At 49.5% G+C, this 22,632-nt stretch overlaps 1 protein-coding gene across 1 annotated transcript in view; it reads left to right on the plus strand.

Moving 5' to 3' along the window:
* The window catches only part of LOC144610587 (uncharacterized), a 225,265-nt gene that overhangs the window by 97,183 nt on the left and 105,450 nt on the right, over positions 1-22,632 (plus strand). The window contains 7 exon segments of the mRNA XM_078429396.1: positions 5,339-5,392; positions 7,076-7,129; positions 8,153-8,206; positions 10,518-10,562; positions 10,647-10,700; positions 19,373-19,417; positions 22,129-22,182. Coding sequence (XP_078285522.1) covers positions 5,339-5,392; positions 7,076-7,129; positions 8,153-8,206; positions 10,518-10,562; positions 10,647-10,700; positions 19,373-19,417; positions 22,129-22,182 — 360 coding nt within the window.

Below are 22,632 nucleotides of genomic sequence, written 5' to 3' on the forward strand. Positions count from 1 at the left end.
CAGCCAGAATGGGGGTTCGGAGGGAGAGATAGATCAGCCGTGATTGAATGGCGGAGTAGACTCGACGGGCCGAATGGCCTAATTCTGCTCCTATCACTCATGAAACGTATGCCGTCCACTGTGGGAACGTTTCCTAACCTGGCACGTTGAAGGGAGTGGTGATACACTGCAGATGCTGGGATCGTGAGCAAAACAAAGCAAAGTGCTGGAGGAACTCGGTGGGTCAGGCAGCCTCTGTGGTGGGAATGGGCAGGTACCTGCCTAACCCAATGCTTCCCCTCTCTCTGCCTGCCTACCAAACCTTTCCCTCCCCTTCCCCTCCCTACCTCCCCTCTTTCTTTCAACCTCTCTCTCTCTCTCTCCCTCGCAATCTAAACCTCTTTCACTCCCAACCTCTCTTGATCTCCCTCTCTTCCTCTTTCACTTTCTTTATCTTGCCACCCTTATCTTTGGTTACCTCTTTACCTTTCTTTACCCCATTGCTTTCCCTCTCCCTCTCCCCCCCTCTCTCCCTCCCTCCCTCCCTCCCTCTCCCTCCCTCTCCCTCTCCCTCTCCCTCCCTCTCCCTCTCCCTCTCCCTCTCCCTCCTCCCTCCCTCTCCCTCTCCCTCTCCCTCTCCCTCTCCCTCCCTCTCTCTCCCTCCCTCTCCCTCCCTCCCTCCCTCCCTCTCCCTCCCTCCCTCCCTCCCTCCCTCCCTCCCCTCTCTCCCCTCTCTCCACCTCTCTTTACACTCTACATCTCTCTCAACCTCCTCTTTCTACCTCTTTCTCTCTCTCTCTCTCCTTCCTTCTCTACCTCTCTCTACTCTCTACCTCTGCCTGTGTGTCCTCTCTCTCAGTGGAATGCCCTCCCTCACCATTCACCATCGAAGTGTCACCCATCTTGTTTCTCCCGAGATGCTGCCTGACCCCGCCGATTTACTCCAGCATTTTGTGTTTATCTTCATCTCCCCTTCCCATTCCCACAGTGAACCTTCAGTCCTGGGCCTCCTCCATTGTCAGAGTGAGGCCGCACGCAAACTGGTGGACCAGCAACTGATATTTCCCTTGGGCAACTTCCACCCCAGCGGTTGTGAACATTGAATTCTGTAATTTTAAGTAATTCCTCTCTACACTCCCCTCCCCCTTGCCCCCTTCCTGCACCCTAGTCGTTCCATAGTTCACCGCACTGAACTGAATACTCGCTGGAATTTAGAAGACTGAGGGGGGGATCTTATTGAAAACATATAAAATTCTTAAGGGGTTGGAGAGGCTAGATGCGGGAAGTATTGTTCCCGATGTTGGGGAAGTCCAGAACCAGGTGGTCACAGCTTAAGGATAAGGGGGAAGTCTTTTATGACCGAGATGAGAAAACATTTCTTCACACAGAGAGTGGCGAGTCTGTGGAATTCTCTGCCACAGAAGGTAGTTGAGGCCAGTTCATTGGCTATATTTAAGAGGGAGTTAGATGTGGCCCTTATGGCTAAAGGGATCAGGGGGTATGGAGAGAAGGCAGGTACAGGTTACTGAGCTGGATGATCAGCCATATTGAATGGCGGTGCAGGCTTGAAGGGCCGAATGGCCTACTCCTGCACCTATTTTCTATGTTTCTATGTTTCTCTTGAGATTGGGTTCAGAAGAATGAGGGGGAATCTCACTGAAACACACGGTATGGTGAAATGCTTGGATACAGTGGATGTGGAGAGAATGTTTCCACCAGTGGGAGAGTCTAGCACTGGAGGTCAGAGCCTCAGGATTAACGGACATTCTTTTAGGAAGGAGATGAGGAGGAATTTCTTTAGTCAGAGGGCGGTGAATCTGTGGAATTCTTTGCCACAGAAGGCTGTGGAGGCCAGGTCAGTGAACATATTTAAGGCAGAGATAGGTAGATTCTTGATTAGATTTAGATTTAGATTTAGCGATACAGCCCGGAAACAGGCCCTTCGGTCCACCGGGTCCGCGCCGCCCAGCGATCCCCGCACATTAACACTATCCTACACACACTAGGGACAATTTTTTTACATTTGCCCAGCCAATTAATCTACATACCTGTACAGGTGTCAGAGGTTATGGGCAGGAGAATGGGGTTAGGAAGGAGGGAGAGATCAGCCATGATTGAATGGCGGAGTAGACTTAATGGGCCGAATGGCCTAATTCTACTCCTATCCCTTGTGACCTTATGATCACACCTTCCCTGGCCTACCAGGGCACCACCCTGCCTGAGGTAATTTGTTGCCGGCCTTAATTGGACCTGGTCTTTTCTTATCTCCAGGCATTCTCCCCCTCCCCGCCCACGTTCAGTCTTTAGAAGGGTCCCGACCCGAAATGTCACCTATCCATGTTCTCCAGAGATGCTGCCTGACCCGCTGAGTTACAAACTACTCCAGCAATTTGTGTCTATCTCTGTTAATTGCTCTGCTTTCGTTGACAACAGCATGCCTCGACCAAGTAGTTCTTTGCTATTGTTTCTCGCTGTCTAAACCCCTCCCGAACAGTTTTACACCTCAGTAAAACAGCTCTTAATATCCCAGCAGCCAAGTGGGAGGATGTCATTAACAATCCTGCTATTTGAAACATGGGTGGGTAGACATTAATTAATGCTTGGCTATGTTTAATGATTTAATTAGGAGCAAACCCCAAGCTAATTACTCGTACAGTAACACAGGGAAAGCCAAGTGTGTGAAAAGATAATTGAGACTATTGTAGTCCATTCTCCGGTCTTTAAATCTCCTTTCGCAAGAACATCCTGTGGACAATTTTACCGCTGTTGTGCAACTGAGAAATTTATATCAATAACTGGCCATCTTTCACGACTGCCCTGCGATCTCTCAACGTGTGTTTTGACAAGCTAACCCAAGTTCTAACAAAGCTGGACAGAGTGCAGAGAAGATTTACATGGACGGTGAATCTGTGGAATTCTTTGCCACGGAAGGCTGTGGAGGCCAAGCCAGTGGGTATTCTTCAGGCAGAGATAGATAGATTCTTGATTAGTGCGGGTGTCAGGGGTTATGGGGTGAAGGCAGGGGAATGGGGTTCGGAGGGAGAGATAGATCAACCACGATTGAATGGCAGAGTAGACTCGATGGGCCGAATGGCCTAATTCTGCTCTTATCACTAGGTTGCTAGAACTCGAGGGCCTGAGCTATAGGGAGAGAGGTTGTGCAAGCTCTGGAGAACTCCAGCTCTATTCGTCTGGAGAATGAGAGGTGGTCTTATAGAGATGTATAAAATCATGAGGGGAGTTGATGGGGTGAATTACCCAGAGTTGGTGAATCAAGAACTGGAGGACATTATAACAGAACTTTATTGTCATTCGGTATAAATACCGAATGAAATTTCAGCAGTCACAAGACACAGCAAAAAAGAAAAGAACACAGGACACACGGCCCCAACACCAACATCCATCACAGCGACTCCAAACACCCCCTCACTGTGATGGAGGCAACAAAACTTCCCCTCTCCTCCCCCCGCACCCACGGACAGGCAGCTCGACCCCTACCGAGGCAAACGACACGCACAGCCCCCGCAAGGGGATGGAAGGCCCCGCAGCCGAGCCGCCCCGGGCACCGAAACGTCCCGCGGCCGCACCGGGCGATGTTAAGTCCAGCGGCCGAGCCGCGCCGGGCGATGGAAGGCCCCACAGCCGCAGCTAAGTCCCGCGGCCGAGCCGCACAGGGCACTGAAACGTCCCGCAGCCGAGCCGCACCGGGCACTGAAACGTCCCGCGGCCGAGCCGCGCCGGCGATGTTAAGTCCCGCAGCCGAGCCGCGCCGGGCGATGGAAGGCCCCGCGGCCGCGCCGGGCGCTGAACCGTTCCGCGGCCGAGCCGCACCGGGCGATGGAAGGCCCCGCGGCCGCTGCTAAGTCCCGCGGCCGAGCTGCGCCCCGGGGAAGAGACCTAATAAAAGAAAGGTTTCCCCCGCCCCACCCCACACCCCACACCCCACACCCCACACCCCACACCCCACCCCCCCCACACCCCACACCCACACATACACAGCCAAAAACAGAAACAAAAACCATCCCAACACCGACACAAACAAAAAAAAGAAAAAAAGACAAACAGACTGCCAGAGAGCCGCAGCCGTTAGGTGCTTAAGGTGATCTGTAGTATAAGAGAACTTCTGAAGAAGGGTCTCGACCCGAAACGTCACCCATTCCTTCTCTCCCGAGATGCTGCCTGACCTGCTGAGTTACTCCAGCATTTTGTGAATAAATAAGGTGATCTGTATCTGTGTCTGATGTATAATCACCGTCACTGGTTGAGGCATACGTTAGTAGGGTTATGTGCCAAGGAGCAATTAAATACTAAAGTGGGCCTTCAAGGTGAACGTCTCAATATCGATTGTTTCCAACTTGGTCTTGAAGGTCTTAACATAGGGTGCAGTGCGAATATCATGGTGGAGATGATTCCTTTCACGAATGGTCTTTGACAGGGGCAAAATTAATTCTGAACTCGAGGGGCAACTTTTAATTCAGACGGGTGGTGGGTGCATGGAACGAGCTTCCAGAGGAGATCATTGTGGCAGGTACTATAAACAGCATCTACCTGACACTTGGACAGGTACATGGATAGGATAGGTTTCGAGGGATGTGGGCCGAACGTATTGTGCGACAAAATAAAGCCCAAAGTTCTTGGTGCAATCAAGGCAATTTGTAGTTGAGAGTTTAGTTGGAGTTCATGGTGTTTAATAGCCTGATGGCTGTAGGGAAGAGGCTGTCCCTGAACCTGGACGTTACAGTTTTCAGGCTCCTGTACCTTCTTCCCGATGGCAGGGGTGTAACGAGAGTGTGGCCAGGGTGGAGTGGGTCTCTGGTGATGCTGGCTGCCTTTTTGAGGCAGCGACCCCTGTCGATCCCTTCGATGGTGGGGAGGTCAGTACCCATGACGGACTGAAGAAGGGTCTCGACCCGAAACGTCACCCATTCCTTCTCTCCCGAGATGCTGCCTGACCTGCTGAGTTACTCCAGCACTTTGTGAATAAATCGATTTGTACCAGCATCTGCAGTTATTTTCTTATACCCATGATGGACTGGTTTAGTTGGGAAAGCCCTGGAGAGAGCTCGGGTTGTAAATTGTAGGGTAGAACTGGTGTATGGATGATTGGCGTGGACTCATTGGCCAAGTGTCTGGTAGATGCTATTGCCACAATGACCTCCTCTGGAAGCTCGTTCCATACACCCACCACCTTCTGAATTAAAAGTTGCCCCTCGAGTACATTTCCACACTGCATCTCTAAACTAAGTTATACAAGGAGAAATGAAATCATGTAATGCTGTTTCTAAAATGGATGCCGTTAATCCCGATGTGCACCTTTCACAGTGTGTGACTGTAACTTGTTTATTTTCTCAATCAACAGGGCCGACCTGGGGTGAATGGAATCAGGGGGTTGCCAGGTGAACCAGGCACCAAGGTGAGTGGTTCATGCACTGATTCATCAATAACTTACCTGGGGCTGGCTTTACCTTGCTCTTATGTCAGATAGCTCTTGCTTTCCCTCTCAATCTCCTCCCCCATCCCAGTTCTCTCACTAATCTTCCTGTCTCTGACTACATTCTATCTTTGTCCCGCCCCCTCCCTTGACATCAGTCGGAAGAAGGGTCTCGACCCGAAACGTCACCCATTCCATCTCTCCCGAGATGCTGCCTGACCCGCTGAGTTACTCCAGCATTTTGTGTTTACCGTGCACTAAATAGGAATCTTTATTCCTAAATAGGATTCCTTAATCGGAATCTGAGGGGTGACTTTTTCACACAAAGGGTGGTGGGTGTATGGAACGAGCTGCCAGAGGAGGTAGACACAAAATGCTGGAGTAACTCAGCGGGTCAGGCAGCATCTCTGGAGAGAAGGAATGGGTGACGTTTCGGGTCGAGACCCTTCTTCAGACTGATGAGGTAGTTGAGGCTGGGACTATCCAAAGGTTAAAGAAACGGGTTAGACAGGGACATGGTAGGACAGGTTTGTAGGGATATGGACCAAGCGCAGGCAGGTGGGACTATTGTAGATGGGACATGTTGGCCAGTGTGGGCAAGTTGTGCCAAAGGGCCTGTTTCCACACTGTATCGCTCTTTGACTCTATGACTCTAAACGTTATTCCCTTATCATGTATCTGTACAATGTGAATCTGTACACTGTGGACGGCTCAATTGTAATCATGTGTATTGTCTCTCCGCTGACTTGTTAGCAGGCAACAAAAGCTTTTCACTGTACCTCAGTACACGTGACAATAAACTAGACTGAAATGAAAACTGAGGGTTTGATAGCGGAGTGGATTGAATTGAACTTGAATTTATGTGCAGTCAACCTTTGCACTAATGGAGCTTGGAGAGGGGACGGTGTTTGTTATTGCTGATAGTCTGCTATAACCGAGTGAGGGGAGTAATGTTTAACCCAGGGCTGGGAGTCTCGTCAACTGCACAACAAGAGCCGGAAGGTGGCATGTCCCGCACATCCCTGATGGGCTGAATGGCCTTTCTCCCGAAGCTGCAGTTGCCCCATTCTTTGCAGAGTTTCTAACCTAGAAAGCCACAATGGGCTAAAGGGCCTGCTTTCGGGCTGTGCGAGTGTCTGAGACTGCGTGGAGAAGCTGGGGTCATGAGACCGTGCCCAAGTTGGTGTGGGAATCAGTGGGTGTGGGTGGTGAAGGGATCATCTGGTTTTTCCAAGTCCACTCCACTATCGGCACGGTGGCGCAACGGTAGAGTTGCTGCCTTACAGCGAATGCAGCGCCGGAGACTCAGGTTCGATCCTGACCACGGGCGCCGTCTGTACGGAGTTTGTACGTTCACCCCGTGACCTGCGTGGGTTTTCTCCGAGATCTTCGGTTTCCTCCCACACTCCAAAGACGTACAGGTATGTAGGTTAGTTGACTGGGTAAATGTAAAAAATTGTCCCTAGTGTGTGTAGGATAGTGTTAATGTGCGGGGATCGCTGGGCGGCGCGGACTTGGTGGGCCGAAAGGCCTGTTTCCGCGCTGTATCTGAAATATGAAAAAAAAGAAAAGAAAAGAAACACATCTCCCGTTCTTCAGCCCAGAGCTGATCCACCAAGGGGTTTGAGTGAGGACTGACCAGCTGTTGTTGTTTCTCTTTGACAGGGTGACAGAGGATTTGATGGTTTGGGCGGACTGCTCGGCCCAAAGGGCCATCGGGTAAGTGAAACTGGTGTTCACACGCACTCACACACCACACTACACCACAACACACACACGCATGTGCGCGTCCACAACGCGACACCGATCGTGTATACACTGCCACGAACACACACGCCCACACACACACACACGTGAAACACATGACAAAACACACGCACACCACAACACACACATGAAAACACACAGCACGCACACACACCACAACACACACACACGCATGTGCGCGTCCACAACACGACACTGATTGTGTATACACTGCCACGAACACACACGCCCACACACACACCACAACACACACACCACGCACACACACCACAACACACACATGGAAACACACGCCACAACACACACACGTGAAACACATGACAAAACACACGCGCATCACAACACACACATGAAAACATACACCACGCGCACACACACCACAACACACACATGAAAACGCACACCACGCGCACACACACAACACACACATGAAAACATACACCACGCGCGCATACAACACACATGAAAACACACACCACACACACACATACACAACACACACATGAAAACATACACCGTGTGCACACACAACACATACATGAAAACACACACCAAACACACACACACACACAACACACACATGAAAACACACATCACGCACACACACCACAACACACACATGAAAACATACACCACGCGCACACACAACACGCGCATGAAAACACACACCACACACACACACCACAACACACATGAAACACACACACCACACACACACACCACAACACAACACACATGAACACACACACCACAACACACACATGAAAACATACACCACAACACACACCATAATCGCACACATACACAACACACACAAGATACTCAGACACACATACACACACACACACCACCAACCTCAGACTCCAGAGCTGAGCAAGTTTCCCAGTGAACATGTTTGACGAAGCCTCTCTCGTTCTCACTCACTCTGTGAACCTGGCCACGTTGTTCTCTCCAGTGAATCTTGTCCTTTTGCAGGGTAATGTTGGTCCACAGGGCCCGCCAGGCTCCCCGGGAGACGATGGGCTCAGGGTACGTATGTTTAGAAATTAACCCTTCGTGTGTGAGGCTGAATGACAGGGCAGGCTCGGCGATGCGAGAAGAGAAGACCTCTCTCTTGTTCGACACAAAACGCTGGAGTAACTCAGCGGGACAGGCAGCGTCTCTGGAGAGAAGGAACGGGTGACGTTTCAGGTCGAGACCCTTCTGACTGACGAAGGGTCTCGACCCGAAAGGCACCTATTCCTTCTCTTCAGAGACAATGCTTATCCCGCTGAGTTACTCCAGCTGAGTTACTCCTTGGTTTAAACCAGCATCTGCAATTCCTTCCGACACACCCCTCTCTCGACTCCGCATTCACACACAAATAAGCCTGCATTAATGATAGGAAGGACCTGGTCTAAAGCGAAGACAGACACAAAAAGCTGGAGTCACTCAGCGGGACGGGCAGCATCTGGAGAGAAGGGATGGGTGACGTTTCAGGTCGAGACCCTTCTTCAGGCTGAGAGACTTGCCTCACCCGCTGAGTTACTCCAGAACTTTGTGCCTGATACATACTTCTTGCATTACTACTTGTGCCTGATACATACTTCCCGCATGCCCAACTGAGTCCAGCTAATGTTCTGGTAATCAGATTCAGATGCCCATGCTGAAGCCATTACCACCTCCATCCTTGTCATTGGAGGACATCTTTGCCCCTTACCTTGGATAATGGAACACAATGGCCCCATATGCTGAATAACATCATGCCTAATCTGCATGTCCTGCACCGACTTACTCTCACAGAAGGTTTTCTTCAAGTTCTCCTTGGGAAATGTGGTTTAGTTTTTAGTTTAGTTTAGTTTAGAGGTACGGCACGGAAACAGGCCCTTCAGCCCACCAAATCCGCACCGGTAGAGTTGCTGCTTTACAGCGAATGCAGCGCCGGAGACTCAGGTTCGATCCTGACTACGGGTGCTGCACTGTATGGAGTTTGTACGTTCTCCCCGTGACCTGCGTGGGTTTTCTCCGAGATCTTCGGTTTCCTCCCACACTCCAAAGACGTGCAGGTATGTAGGTTAATTGGCTGGGTAAATGTAAAAATTGTCCCTAGTGGGTGTAGGATAGTGTTAATGTACGGGGATCGCTGGGCGGCACGGACTTGGTGGGCCGAAAAGGCCTGTTTCCGGCTGTATATATATGATATGATATGATATGATAAGTATACTAACCCTGTATCCTCCACACAAGGGACAATTTACTGTCAATTTACGATCAACCTACCAACCTGCACGTCTTTGGGATGTGGGAGGAAACCAGAGCACCTGGAGAAAACCCACAGAAAACATACAATCTCAGTGCAGGCAGCAGCCAATAGACAATAGGTACAGGAAGAGGCCATTCGGCCCTTCGAGCCAGCACCGCCATTCAATGTGATCATGGCTGATCATTCTCAATCAGTACCCCGTTCCTGCCTTCTCCCCATACCCTCTGACTCCGCTATCTTTAAGAGCTTTATCCAGCTCTCTCTTGAATGCTAGTCAGGATCGAACCAGGGTCTCTGGCGCTGTAAGGCAGCAACTCCACCACTGAGCCACTGAGCCGCCCTGCAGCTCAGTAAATATAGTTCATTAGAAACTTAACCATGCAGAAGGATTTGGCCAGAGAAGGAAGTTGAGGCTGGGACTATCCCATCAGTAAATATAGTTCATTAGAAACGTAACCATGCAGAAGGATTTGGCCAGAGAAGGAGGTTGAGGCTGTGACTATCCCATCGTTTAAGAAACAATTAGACAGGTACATGGATAGGACAGGTTTGGAGGGATATGGACCAAGCGCAGGCAAGTGGGACTCGTGTAGCTGGGACATTGTTGGCCGGTGTGGGCAGGTTGGGCCGAAGGGCCTGTTTCAACATTGTGTCACTCTATGACTCTATGAAGGGTGGTGGGTGTATGGAACGAGCTGCTGGAGGAGGTATTTGAGGCAGAATACTATCCCAACGTTTAAGAAACAGTTAGACAGGTACATGGATAGGACATGTTTGGAGGGATATGGGCCAAACGCAGGCAGGTGGGACTAGTGTAGATGGGACATATATATAAGAAAATAACTGCAGATGCTGGTACAAATCGAAGGTATTTATTCACAAAATGCTGGAGTAACTCAGCAGGTCAGGCAGCATCTCAGGAGAGAAGGAATGGGTGACGTTTCGGGTCAAGACCCTTCTTCAGACTGGACATGTTGGTCAGTGTGGGCAATGGGCATGTTTCCAAGCTGTATCACTCTGTGACTTTATAAAATGACTTGTTGTCCGCCCGTGGTCTGGGATCTCACTGATTGCTTTCTCCTCTCTTTGACGTTTCAGGGATCAGATGGGACGGTGGGGCCGAGAGGGCTGCCGGGTGAACCGGTGAGTGAAGCTCGTGATCGTTGTCCACCGCGTCCTCTTGCAAAGCCAGATGCGTCCATTTACACTCGGCTTCTTCCTTCCTAGGGTTCGCGTGGCCTTCCTGGACCGAGGGGATCCATCGGCACTCCCGGAGAGATGGTACGGTGAAGCGACGTAGAAACTAGAAACTAGAAACGAGGATGCTGCATTGCCAAAACCGAAATAACACATAGTGCTGGAGTGAATCAGCGGCTCAGGCAGTATCTCTGGAGAGCTTGGATGGGTGACGTTTTGGGTCGGGACCTGAAACGTCACCTACCCACGATAGGGATATGAAACGTCTCCTCTCCACGATGCCTGACCCGATGAGATACGTCTGCACTTTGTGTCGTTAGACTGCTGACTTTTTGACTGAAGCAGGCCCTCTTACATAGAAAGTAACATAGAAAGTAACATAGAAAGTAGGTGCAGGAGTTGGCCATTCGGCCCTTCGAGCCTGCACCGCCATTCAACATGACCATGGCTGATCATCCAACTCAGTAACCCGTACCTGCCTTCTCTCCATACCCCCTGATCCCTTTAGCCACAAGGGCCACATCTAACTCTCTCTTAAATATAGCCAATGAACTGGCCTCAACTACCTTCTGTGGCAGAGAATTCCACAGACTCACCACTCTCTTCAGGTCAGGAGCCTTCTTCTGACTGATTGTTAGGAGGGGGGGGAGTGGAGAAGGGGACGAAAGCTGAGGGAGAGAGCAGAGTCAGGATGAAGTGTAGCAGGTAATCAGTGATCAATGTTGGCCTAAGACTGTGGAGGCCAAAAGTCAATGGATATTTTTAACCCGGAGAATGGCAGACTCTTGACTGGTACGGGTGTCAGGGGTTATGGGGGAAAGGCAGGAGAATGCGGTTGAGAGGGAAGGATATATCAGCCATGATTGAATGGCGGAGTAGACTTGATGGGCTGAATGGTCTAATTCTGCTCCTATCACGTATAATTGACTATTTGGAGACTCCATTACCAGAGGCATGTTGGTGCGTCCTCCTTAATGCTCCCCCGACAGCACGTTCCAGGCGCCCACCACCCTCTGTATAAAATATAAGCTCCGCACATCTCCGTTAAACTTTGCCCCTCTCACCTTAAAACTATGACCTTCAGTCTTTGACATTTCCGCCATGGGGGAAGAAGGTTCGGACTGTCAAGAGTCAAGGGTCAAGAGTATACAATGGTCATGTGTACTGACAACAGAACTATGACATTCCAACTTGCAGCTGACTGTGAGCTTTAGTGTTTGATGCTTCCACGCTGGGGAAATGGGTTCAGCCTGTCTGAGCCATTTTGTTTTGTAATTTTGTAATCCGAAACACAAGCTAAATTTGTAATAACAAAGAAACTGTGAATGCTGGTTTATACCAAAGGTGGACTACAAACGCTGGAGTAACTCAGCGGGTCAGGCAGCATCGCTGGGAAAAAAAATGGATGGGTTTGGGACTGAAGAGGGGACCTGACCTGAAACGTCGCCTCTCCACGTTCTCCAGAGATGCTGCCTGACCCGCTGAGTTACACCAGCGCTATGTACCCGTCCACGTTCTCCAGAGATGCTGCCTGACCCGCTGAGTTACACCAGCACTTTATACCTGTCCATGTTCTTCAGAGATGCTGCCTGACCCGCTGAGTTACTCAAGCACTTTATACCTGTCCATGTTCTTCAGAGATGCTGCTTGACCCACTGAGTTACACCAGCACTTTATACCTGTCCATGTTCTCCAGAGATGCTGCCTGACCCGCTGAGTTACACCAGCACTATGTACCTGTCCACGTTCTCCAGAGATGCTGCCTGACCCGCTGAGTTACTCCAGCACTCTGTGACGAGCTGAATTTGCTGGCGTTCACAGGGATGCAGATTCCTTCTTGAATCAGGGCTCCTGTGGCCTCTGCTAGAGCATAGACAGCTGTCTGATTAACTGTGTAGGAAAATAACTGCAGATGCTGGTACAAATCGAAGGTTTCACAAAATTCAGGAGTAACTCTGCTGGTCAGGCAGCATCTCTGGAGAGAAGGAATGGGTGACGTTTCGGGTCAGTCTGAAGAAGGGTCTCGACCCGAAACGTCACCCATTCCTTCTCTCCAGAGATGCTGCCTGACCTGCATTTTGCGAAACCATGCCTGATTACCTGTGATGGTCAGTGTGGACTCGATGGGCTGAAGGGCCTGCTTCCAAGCTACACGGCTCTTTGATGTTGATCAGGTGGTGAGCAATGTGAAGCCCCATGGGAGCTTGAGTTGGGAGGCAAAGCGTTTTAGTCAATAAAACTTGAACAATTGAACTTTTTAAAACCAAAAAATTATTATCTGGCACATCAACGCACCAACTTGCGTTCTGGCAAGAGTCTTTAATAGTTCACATTCTTTTTGAAGGATGTGTCCCTCTATTTATTTCTCATACAAGAGCAGCTTATATTTCAGAGTTGAGGCACAGATTGTTACACTTCTTCTGAGGCAGTTGCTTGGGTTACCAGACCAGATGAGCATCAAGGTGTCTCAGCGGTAGAGTTGCCGCCTTACAGCGCCAGAGACCCGGGTTCGATCCTGACCACGGGTGCTGTCTGTGAAGAATTCGTACGATATTCACCAGATTGATCCCTGGGATGGCAGGACTTTCATATGAAGAAAGACTAGATAGACTAGGCTTGTACTCGCTGGAATTTAGAAGACGGAGGGGGGATCTTATAGAAACATATAAAATTCTTAAGGGGTTGGAGAGGCTAGATGCGGGAAGATTGTTCCTGATGTTGGGGAAGTCCAGAACCAGGGGTCACAGCTTAAGGATAATGGGGAAGTCTTTTAGGACCGAGATGAGAAAACATTTCTTCACACAGAGAGTGGTGAGTCTGTGGAATTCTCTGCCACAGAAGGTAGTTGAGGCCAGTTCATTGGCTATATTTAAGAGGGAGTTAGATGTGGCCCTTGTGGCTAAAGGGATCAGGGGGTATGGAGAGAAGGCAGGTACAGGTTACTGAGTTGGATGATCAGCCATGATCATACTGAATGGCGGTGCAGGCTCGAAGGGCCGAATGGCCTACTCCTGCACCTATTTTCTATGTTTCTATATACCTCTTGAGGAATGTGTCCCTTCCACTCATTACCAACATCTCTCTGTCCAAGGAATCTCCAATTTAGGATATCCTCGAATGGGATAGTTGGGAAAACAAGTCTAGTTTTTTTTAGTTTGGAGATAGTGCATGGAAACAGCCCACTGAGTCCACAACGACCATCGATCACCCATTCACACTAGTTCTATGTTATCATACTTTCACTCCCCTACACACTGAGGGCAATTTACAGAAACCAATTAACCCACAAACCCGCATGTCTTTGGGATGTGGGAGGAAAGTGGAGCATCCGAGGAAAGACGTACGTGGTCACCGGGAGGTGGGACAAACTCCACACAGACAGCGCCCGTATTCAGGATCGAACCCGGGTCTCTGGCGCCGTGAGGCAGCAAATCCTCCGCTGCGCCACCGTGGGAGGTTAAGTTGGACTCTATTCCTTGGAGCGCAGGAGGATGAGGGGCGATCTTATAGAGGTGTATAAAATCATGAGAGGAATAATTGATTAGGTGCACAGTTTTGTGCCGAGTGTAGGAGAATTAAGAACCTATCCATGTACCAGTCCAAATGTCTCTTGAACGTTGTGATACTACCTGCCTCAACTACTTCCTCCGGCAGCTTGTCCCACCCTTTGCGTGAGTAACTTACCCCTCAGATTCCTATTCAATCTTTTCTCCCCCTTAATCTTTAACCTATGCCCCCTTGTTCTCGATTCCCCAACTCTGGGCAAGAGACTGTGTGCGTCTTACCCAATCTATTCCTCTCATGACGCTTGAGATGGGAGGCAAAGTGTTTTAGTCAATAAAACTTGAACAATTGAACTTTTAAAACCAAAAAAATCTTATCTGGCACATCAACGCGCCAACTTGTAAGTTATTCTGGCAAAAGTCTTTAATAGTTCACATTCTTTTTTGAAGGATGTGGCCCTCTATTTATTTCTCATACAAGAGCAACTTATATTTCACAATTGAGGCACAGATTGTTACACTTCTAAGTGTATAATAATAATAATAATAATAATAATACATTTTATTTACATAGCGCTTTTCATATACTCAAAGACGCTTTACAGAGATTTTGAGAACATAGGGAAATTAATAAATAGATAAATAAGTAAATAAATAAATGAACAGAGAAAGGAGACAGTAGGTGAGGTGACCTTCAGTGGTTGAAGGCAGTGCTGAACAGGTGAGACTTCAGCGATGTTTTGAATGTGGTGAGTGTGGGGGAGTCTCTAACGGTTTGGGGTAGTGAGTTCCATAGGGTGGGAGCAGCGATGGAGAAAGCCCTGTCCCCCCAGGATCTGAGTTTAGTCCGGATGTGGGGGGATAGGAGATTGGCAGCGGCAGAGCGGAGGGTGCAGGTGGGAGTGTGTGCCTGTGGAGGAGGTCGGTCAGGTAGGATGGGGCCAGGTTATGGAGGGCTTTGTAGGTTATGAGGAGGATTTTGTACTGGATTCTCTGGGGGATGGGGAGCCAGTGGAGTTTATAAAGGACAGGGGTTGCTTGGGTTACCAGACCAGATGAGCATCACGGTGTCTCAGCGGTAGAGTTGCTGAGACCCGGGTTCGATCCCGACTACGGGCGCTGTCTGCACGGAGTTTGCACGTTCATCCCGTGACCTGCGCGGGTTTTTTCCGAGATCTTCGGTTTCCTCCCAAGCTCCAAAGACGTGCAGGTTTGTTGGTTATTGGCTTGGTATAAATGTAAACTGTGTCTGGTGTGGGTAGCCCAGTGTTAGTTATGCGGGGATCGCTGGTCGGTGCAGACTTTGTGGTCTTTGGAGCGTAAGAGTAATCTGGAGATCCAGGTCATGGGGAGAGCGTATAAAATCTGTACAGACAGCACCCGTAGTCAGGATCGAACCCAGGCCTCAGGCGCAGTAAGGCAGCAACTCTACCACTAGGCCAAAGACAGGGTAGGAAGATCTGACAGAAAATGTCTGTGGTTGATTGTGAGTTGCTGCGTTCCTTCTTTAAGTTATACTGTGATCTACAGGATATCCCCATGCTTCGGTATCCTCCCACATCCTGAAGATGTGCGGGTTTGTAGATTAAATGCCCTCTTTAATTTCCCCTTAGTGTGTAGGAAGTGGATGGGAAATGAGGATAACATAGAACTAATGTGAATGGGCGATCAATGGACAGCATCGTCTCAGTGGGTTGAATGGCCTGTTTCCATGCTGTATCGATCAATCAATCAAAATCAGTGAGGCTTGCATGGGCCAATCTGCCTTCCAAATTGTTTCTTTTTCCTTGGAATGACATCCCCTTTTCACACCTTACCCTTCCATACCTCTGTCTCCCTCTCCCCTGACTCTCAGTCTGAAGAAGGGTCTCGACCCGGAACCCCACCCATTCCTTCTCTCCAGAGACGCTGCCTGTCCCGCTGAGTTACTCCAGCACTTTGTGTCTACCTTCGGTGTGAACCAGCACCTGCAGTTCCTTCCTGCACAAATTCTGTTTAGCCTGAAACATAGAAACATAGAAACATAGAAAATAGGTACAGGAGTAGGCCATTCGGCCCTTCGAGCCTGCACCGCCATTCAATATGATCATGGCTGATCATCCAGCTCAGTAACCTGTACCTACCTTCTCTCCATACCCCCTGATCCCTTTAGCCACAAGGGCCACATCTAACTCCCTCTTAAATATAGCCAATGAACTCCACAGAATTCCACAGATTCACCACTCTCTGTGTGAAGAAATGTTTTCTCATCTCGGTCCTAAAAGACTTCCCCCATATCCTTAAGCTGTGACCCCTGGTTCTGGACTTCCCCAACATCGGGAACAATCTTCCCGCATCTATCCTCTCCAATTATAAACCAGTTATAAAACCCAAAACACAGAGAGAAAAGTCAATCAACAATATATCTGTGGGACTGTGAGAAACTTTGCCCGAATCTTTTAAGGATTTCCAGAAAAAATAATCGGCACAACATCAGGCCTTGGAAAGTAGTAGCCTCATAAATAATTTAAGGCCCATGGGACCTCTGTACAGGTTCTACTTCAAGGAAGACTTGGAGAGCTTGCCTTAGTATTGGTGCCAACCTTTACTCCTTAATCAGCTATGCCAAAGGAGCTTTTCCTTGAAAGAACACAAAGTGCTGGAGTAACTCAGCGGGTCAGGCAGCATCTCTGGATAGGTGACATTTTGGATCGGGTCCTGAAACGTCACCTCTCCAAGTTACTATCCATGCCTGACCGGAAACGTCACCTATCCATGTTACTCCAGAGATGCTGCCTGACCCGCTGAGTTGCTCCAGCACTTGGTGTCTTTAGACTTTCGACCTTTAGGCTTTAGAGATACAATGTGGAAACAGGCCTACTGGGCCCGCACCGACCAGCGACACGCTAGCACTATCCTACACACCAGGGACGATTTTCTAAAGTAACACATGCAAATTAAACTACAAACCCGCACGTCTTTGGAGTGTGGGAGGAAACCGGAGCACTCTGAGGAAGCCCACGTGGTCACGGGGAGAACGTACAAACTCCCTACAGACAGCACCCGTAGTCAGGATCGAACCTGGGTCTCTGGCGCTGTAAGGCAACAACTCTACCGCTGCGCCACTGGAGTTTTGCCTGATCCCAACAGATCTCGATCGGATCTGCAATCCTGACACCAACTCTACCTCTGCACCACAGTGCCGTCCTTTTGCTTAAACCAGCATCTGAGGTTCCTTGTTTCCACATTGGGAACGTTTTCTAGAAATTGGTTTGCACCCATTTCTGGGTCCAACAACATGTCTTCATTTAGTGTAAGAAAATAACTGCAGATGCTGGTACAAATCGAAGTTTTCTATTCACAAAATGCTGGAGTAACTCAGCGGGTCAGGCAGCATCTCGGGAGAGAAGGAATGGGTGACGTTTCGGGTCGAGGCCCTTCTTCAGACTGATGTCAGGGGGGGCGAGACAGAGGAAGGATATAGGCGGAGACAGGAAGATAGAGGGAGATCTGGGAAGGGGGAGGGGAAGAGAGGGACAGAGGAACTATCTAAAGTTTAGATTTTTAGATTTAGAGATGCAGCGCGGAAACAGGCCCTTCGGCCCACCGAGTCCGCGCCGCCCAGCGATCCCCGCACATTAACACTATCCTACACACACTAGGGACAATTTTTGGAGAAAAAGTTGGAGAAGTCAATGTTCATACCGCTGGGCTGCAAGCTGCCCAAGCGAAATATGAGATGCTGTTCCTCCAATTTCCGGTGGGCCTCACTATGGCACTGGAGGAGGCCCATGACAGAAAGGTCAGACTGGGAGTGGGAGGGGAAGTTGAAGTGCTCAGCCACCGGGAGATCAGATTGGTTAAGGCGGACTGAGCGAAGGTGTTGAGCGAAACGATCGCCGAGCCTGCGTTTGCTTTCGCCGATGTAGAGACGTTTGCCTCCATTTAGTGTTAATTCCACTCACCCCCAACAAAAAAATTGGTCCAAATCACTTTTATAATTAATTGTGAGCCTTGCTATCTTTTGGAGACCATTTTGTAGTCAGTCTATTTCATCTATTTCCCTCAACCCTTGTACATCTCTACAAGGTCAGCCCCTCATCCTCACACGTTCCAAGGAATAAAGTCCCAGCCTGCCCAACCTCGCCCTATTGCTAATAAAATGGAACTGCAGGTGCAGGTTTATAGCACAGATAGACACAAAATGCTGGAGTAACTCAGTGCCTCAGGCAGTATCTCTGGAGAAAATGGATAGGTGAAGTTTCGGGTCTGGATTAAAAAAGGGTCCCGACCCAAATTGTCACCTTTCCATTTTCTCCAGCTGAGTTACTCCAGACCTGCTGAGTTACTCCAGCACTTTGTGTCTACCTCTCCCTATAGCTCATCTCCTAGAGTCCTGACAACATCCTCGTGACATCTTTGCTGCACACTTTGCAGCTTAATGTTTCCTTAGGTTGAAGAGATCAGACGCAGAGTTTCAGGATAAAGAGTTGGCCATTTTGGACCGATGGGGAGGAAACCCTTTACCCAGAGTTGAGTTGAGTTTAGTTTATTAGTTTAAATGGTATTTAATTAGTAAAATTCTCTGCCTCAGAAGGCACTGGAGGCCAATTCTCTGGATGCTTTCAAGAGAGAGAGAGATAGAGCTCTTAATGACAGCGGAGTCAGGGGGTATGGGGAGAGGGCAGGAACGGGGTACTGATTGTGGATGATCAGCCAAGATCACATTGAATGGCGGTGCTGGCTCGAAGGGCCGAAAGGCCTCCTCCTGCACCTATTGTCTATTGTATTTATTTTTCCTTATTTTAGATTTTTTAGAGATACAGCGCAGAAACAGGCCCTTCGGCCCACCGGGTCCGCGCCGCCCAGCGATCCCCGCACATTAACACTATCCTACACCCACTAGGGACAATTTTTACATTTGCCCAGCCAATTAACCTACGTCTTGCACGTCTTTGGAGTGTGGGAGGAAACCGAAGATCTCGGAGAAAACCCACGCAGGTCACGGGGAGAATGTACAAACTCCGTACAGACGGCGCCCGTGGTCAGGATCGAACCTGAGTCTCCGGCGCTGCATTCGCTGCAAGGCAGCAACTCTACCGCTGCGCCACCGTGCCGCCTTGTCCGGTTCGCCTTGCCCATGCTGACCTTACTTCAGGTTGGCCTGGACAAGTTGGGGCAAGGGGCCTGTTTCCACGCTATGACTCCACGCAAAGACTATGTCAAGCCTTGGCGAAAATGAGAACTGAATGTATTTATTTCTCCTGATTTCAGGGTATAACTGGTACTGACGGCTCTCCGGGTCCGAAGGGAAATCTGGTAAGACTTTATTTTAAATCTGACCTTCATTTTGTTTGTGTGTCTCAGGTAAAGAAAGGAAAGGCCATTGGGTAGAAATAAAAGTGGCTTCTCACTCTCCAGAGGTGAAGGGTCAGCTGGTATAATGACTCAACCCATAACCAGTGGACCAGTGTGGAGCTCGGTGGGAAAGGCAGATTAACCTAAATACACAACATCGGGAGCACAAAGCAATCCTACCTCCCCTGTTTAGTTTGGTTCAGTTTAGTTTCGTTTAGTATCGTTTTAGTTCCGTGGTACAGCATGGAAGATACAGCCCTTCGGCCCACCGGCTCAGCGCCGACCGACTAGGCTTGTATACACTGGAATTTAGAAGGATGAGAGGGGATCTTATCGAAACGTATACGATTATTAAGGGGTTGGACACGTTAGAGGCAGGAAACATGTTCCCAATGTTGGGGGAGTCCAGAACCAGGGGCCACAGTTTAAGAATAAGGGGTAGGCCATTTAGAACGGAGATGAGGAAAAACTTTTTCAGTCAGAGAGTTGTGAATCTGTGGAATTCTCTGCCTCAGAAGGCAGTGGAGGCCAATTCTCTGAATGCATTCAAGAGAGAGCTAGATAGAGCTCTTAAGGATAGCGGAGTCAGGGGGTATGGGGAGAAGGCAGGAACGGGGTACTGATTGTGGATGATCAGCCATGATCACATTGAATGGCGGTGCTGGCTCGAAGGGCCGAATGGCCTCCTCCTGCACCTATTGTCAATTGTCTACACTAGTTCTATCCTACACACCAGGAACAATTTAAAGAAGCCAATTAACCTACAAATCTGCACGTCTTTGGAGTGTGGGAGGAAACCGGAGCGCCCAGAGAAAACCCACGCGGTCACGGGGAGAACGTACAAACTCCGTACCGACAGCACCCGTAGTCTGGATTGAACCCGGGTCTCTGGCGCTGTAAGGCAGCAACTCTACCGCTGCGCCACCGTGCCACACTACTTTGGATTTGTTTCCAGTTGCATTGCAGCAACAATGAAAGAGTACAGTGCAATTGAACTTTGAAACAGTTGTAACTCGGTATCATGTTGCCTTTGCCTATTGACTCCTTGACATAAACGGGTCTCCTGAGCTGGTGGTTGTTGAAAGCAAATCTTTCGAGGTTTAGTGGAAGAGGTCCAACGTTCTCAGATATCGTATCAAGTTACCCTTTGCAACAGGCCTTCCCCTGGGCTCCTTGGCACTTACTGATGGTATGAATGGGGTGCTGATGACATAACTAAATTCAGCACCTTCTAAAAGACGTCCAGCTTCACTGGCCGATGTCATAGTTGCCGTTAGCACTGGATGTAGCTGGAGTTACTCGTTGGGACAGGCAGCATCTCTGGAGAAGGAATGGGCGACGTTTCGAGTCGAGACACTTCTTCGTACAGAGACAGGGGAGCGGGAGTCTAAAGATATGGAAGGGTAAGGCGTTAAAACGGCAGACCAATGCAAATGGCGATGAGGAAATGTAGAATGGGTTCATTGTCGGGTTAGGGGAAGGTGACAAGGAGGCATCAATCAGTAAAACTGATCAGAAGGAAAGTGAAACTAGTCGGAGAACTAGGATGGGGGAGGGACGGAGAGAGAGGGCAAGCAAGGGTTACCTGAAGTCAAAGTTCATACCGCTGGGGTGTAAGCTGCACAAGCGAAATATGAGGTGCTGTTCCTCCAATTTGCGCTGGGCCTCACTCTGACAATGGAGGAGGCCCAGGACAGAAAGGTCAGAGTGGGAATGGGAAGGGGAGTTAAAGTGTTTGGCAACTGGGAGATCAGGTAGGCCTAGGCAGACTGAGCGGAGGCGTTCAGCGAAACCATCGCCGAGCCTGCGCTTGTTCTTGCCGATACATAGGAGCCCACACCTGGCTCGATCAGTGACGATCAGTCTGAAGAAGGGTCTCATGCCGAAACGTCACCCATTCCTTCTCTCCAGAGATGTTGCCTGTCCCGCTGAGTTACTGCAGCATTTTGTGAAGCCTTTGAGAGAAGTCTTGCTCTTTCCTCTTTCACATCCATCGAGAGTGTTCACTAAAGTGATTAATTCCCTGGTCATGTTCATCTAAAGTCAGCGTCTCCAGATTTTCTCTGGTAAATAAATTCAGTAGTAATCTTACCTGGTAATTTATCAGGTAAATTTAGTTTAGTTTAGAGATACAGCGCGAAAACTGGCCCTTCGGCCCACCGGGACCGCGCCGACCAGCGATCCCCGCACATTAACGCTAACCCACTAGGGACAATTTTTACATTTATCCAGCCAATTAACCTACACACCAGTACGTCTTTGGAGTGTGGGAGGAAACCGACGATCTTGGAGAAAACCCACGCAGATCACGGGGAGAACGTACAAACTCCGTACAGACGGCGCCCGTAGTCAGGATCGAACCCGGGTCTCTGGCACTGCATTTGCTGCAAGGTAGCAACTCTACCGCTGCGCCACCGTGACATAAATCATTCTTGATTTGTATGGGTGTCAGGGGTTATGGGCAGAAGGCACGAGAATGGAGTTAAGTTGGGGGAGATATGTCAGCCGTGGTTGAATGGCAGAGTAGACTTGATGGGCCGAATGGCCTAATTCTCGTCCTATCACTTATGAGTAGCAGCCATTCTGGTGCGTATGGAAATACAGGGGGTTGTGGGAGAGTGGCTGGTGGAAGGATTGGTCACTTATGAACTTTGCTTTCCTTCCTTCCCCAGGGCCATCAAGGTGATCCCGGACCTCCGGGGCAACAAGGCAACCCAGGACCTGAGGTGAGAATGTGTGGAGGTGGCACGGCGGAGTATAAGCTTTGGGATGGGCACGTGGGTATGCAGGGAATGGAGAGATGGCGAAGGACATCAGTTAAACCAGCATCTGCAGTTCCATGTTTCCAGAGTTTAACCAGACGTCAGGTTCAGCATGGACATTGTGGGCCGAAGGGCCTTCTCCTGTGCTGTACCATTGAATGGAAACACTAGGAAGTGCAGATGCTGGTTTACAAAACAACAACAAAAAAGTGCTGGTGTAACTCAGCAGGTCAGACAGCATCTATGGAGGATGTGGAGAGGTGACATTTCAGGTTGGGGCCCTTGTGGGGTCCCGATCCGAAATGTCACCTATCCATGTTCTCCAGAGATGCTGTCTGACCCTCTGAGTCACTCCAGCACTTTGTGCTCTGTACTCGTCTATGTTCTGTGTTAGTTATTATTGAATCCATTGTA

The sequence above is a fragment of the Rhinoraja longicauda genome, chromosome 37, assembly GCF_053455715.1.
Source record: "Rhinoraja longicauda isolate Sanriku21f chromosome 37, sRhiLon1.1, whole genome shotgun sequence".
In the NCBI taxonomy this organism is placed as follows: Eukaryota; Metazoa; Chordata; class Chondrichthyes; order Rajiformes; family Arhynchobatidae; genus Rhinoraja; species Rhinoraja longicauda.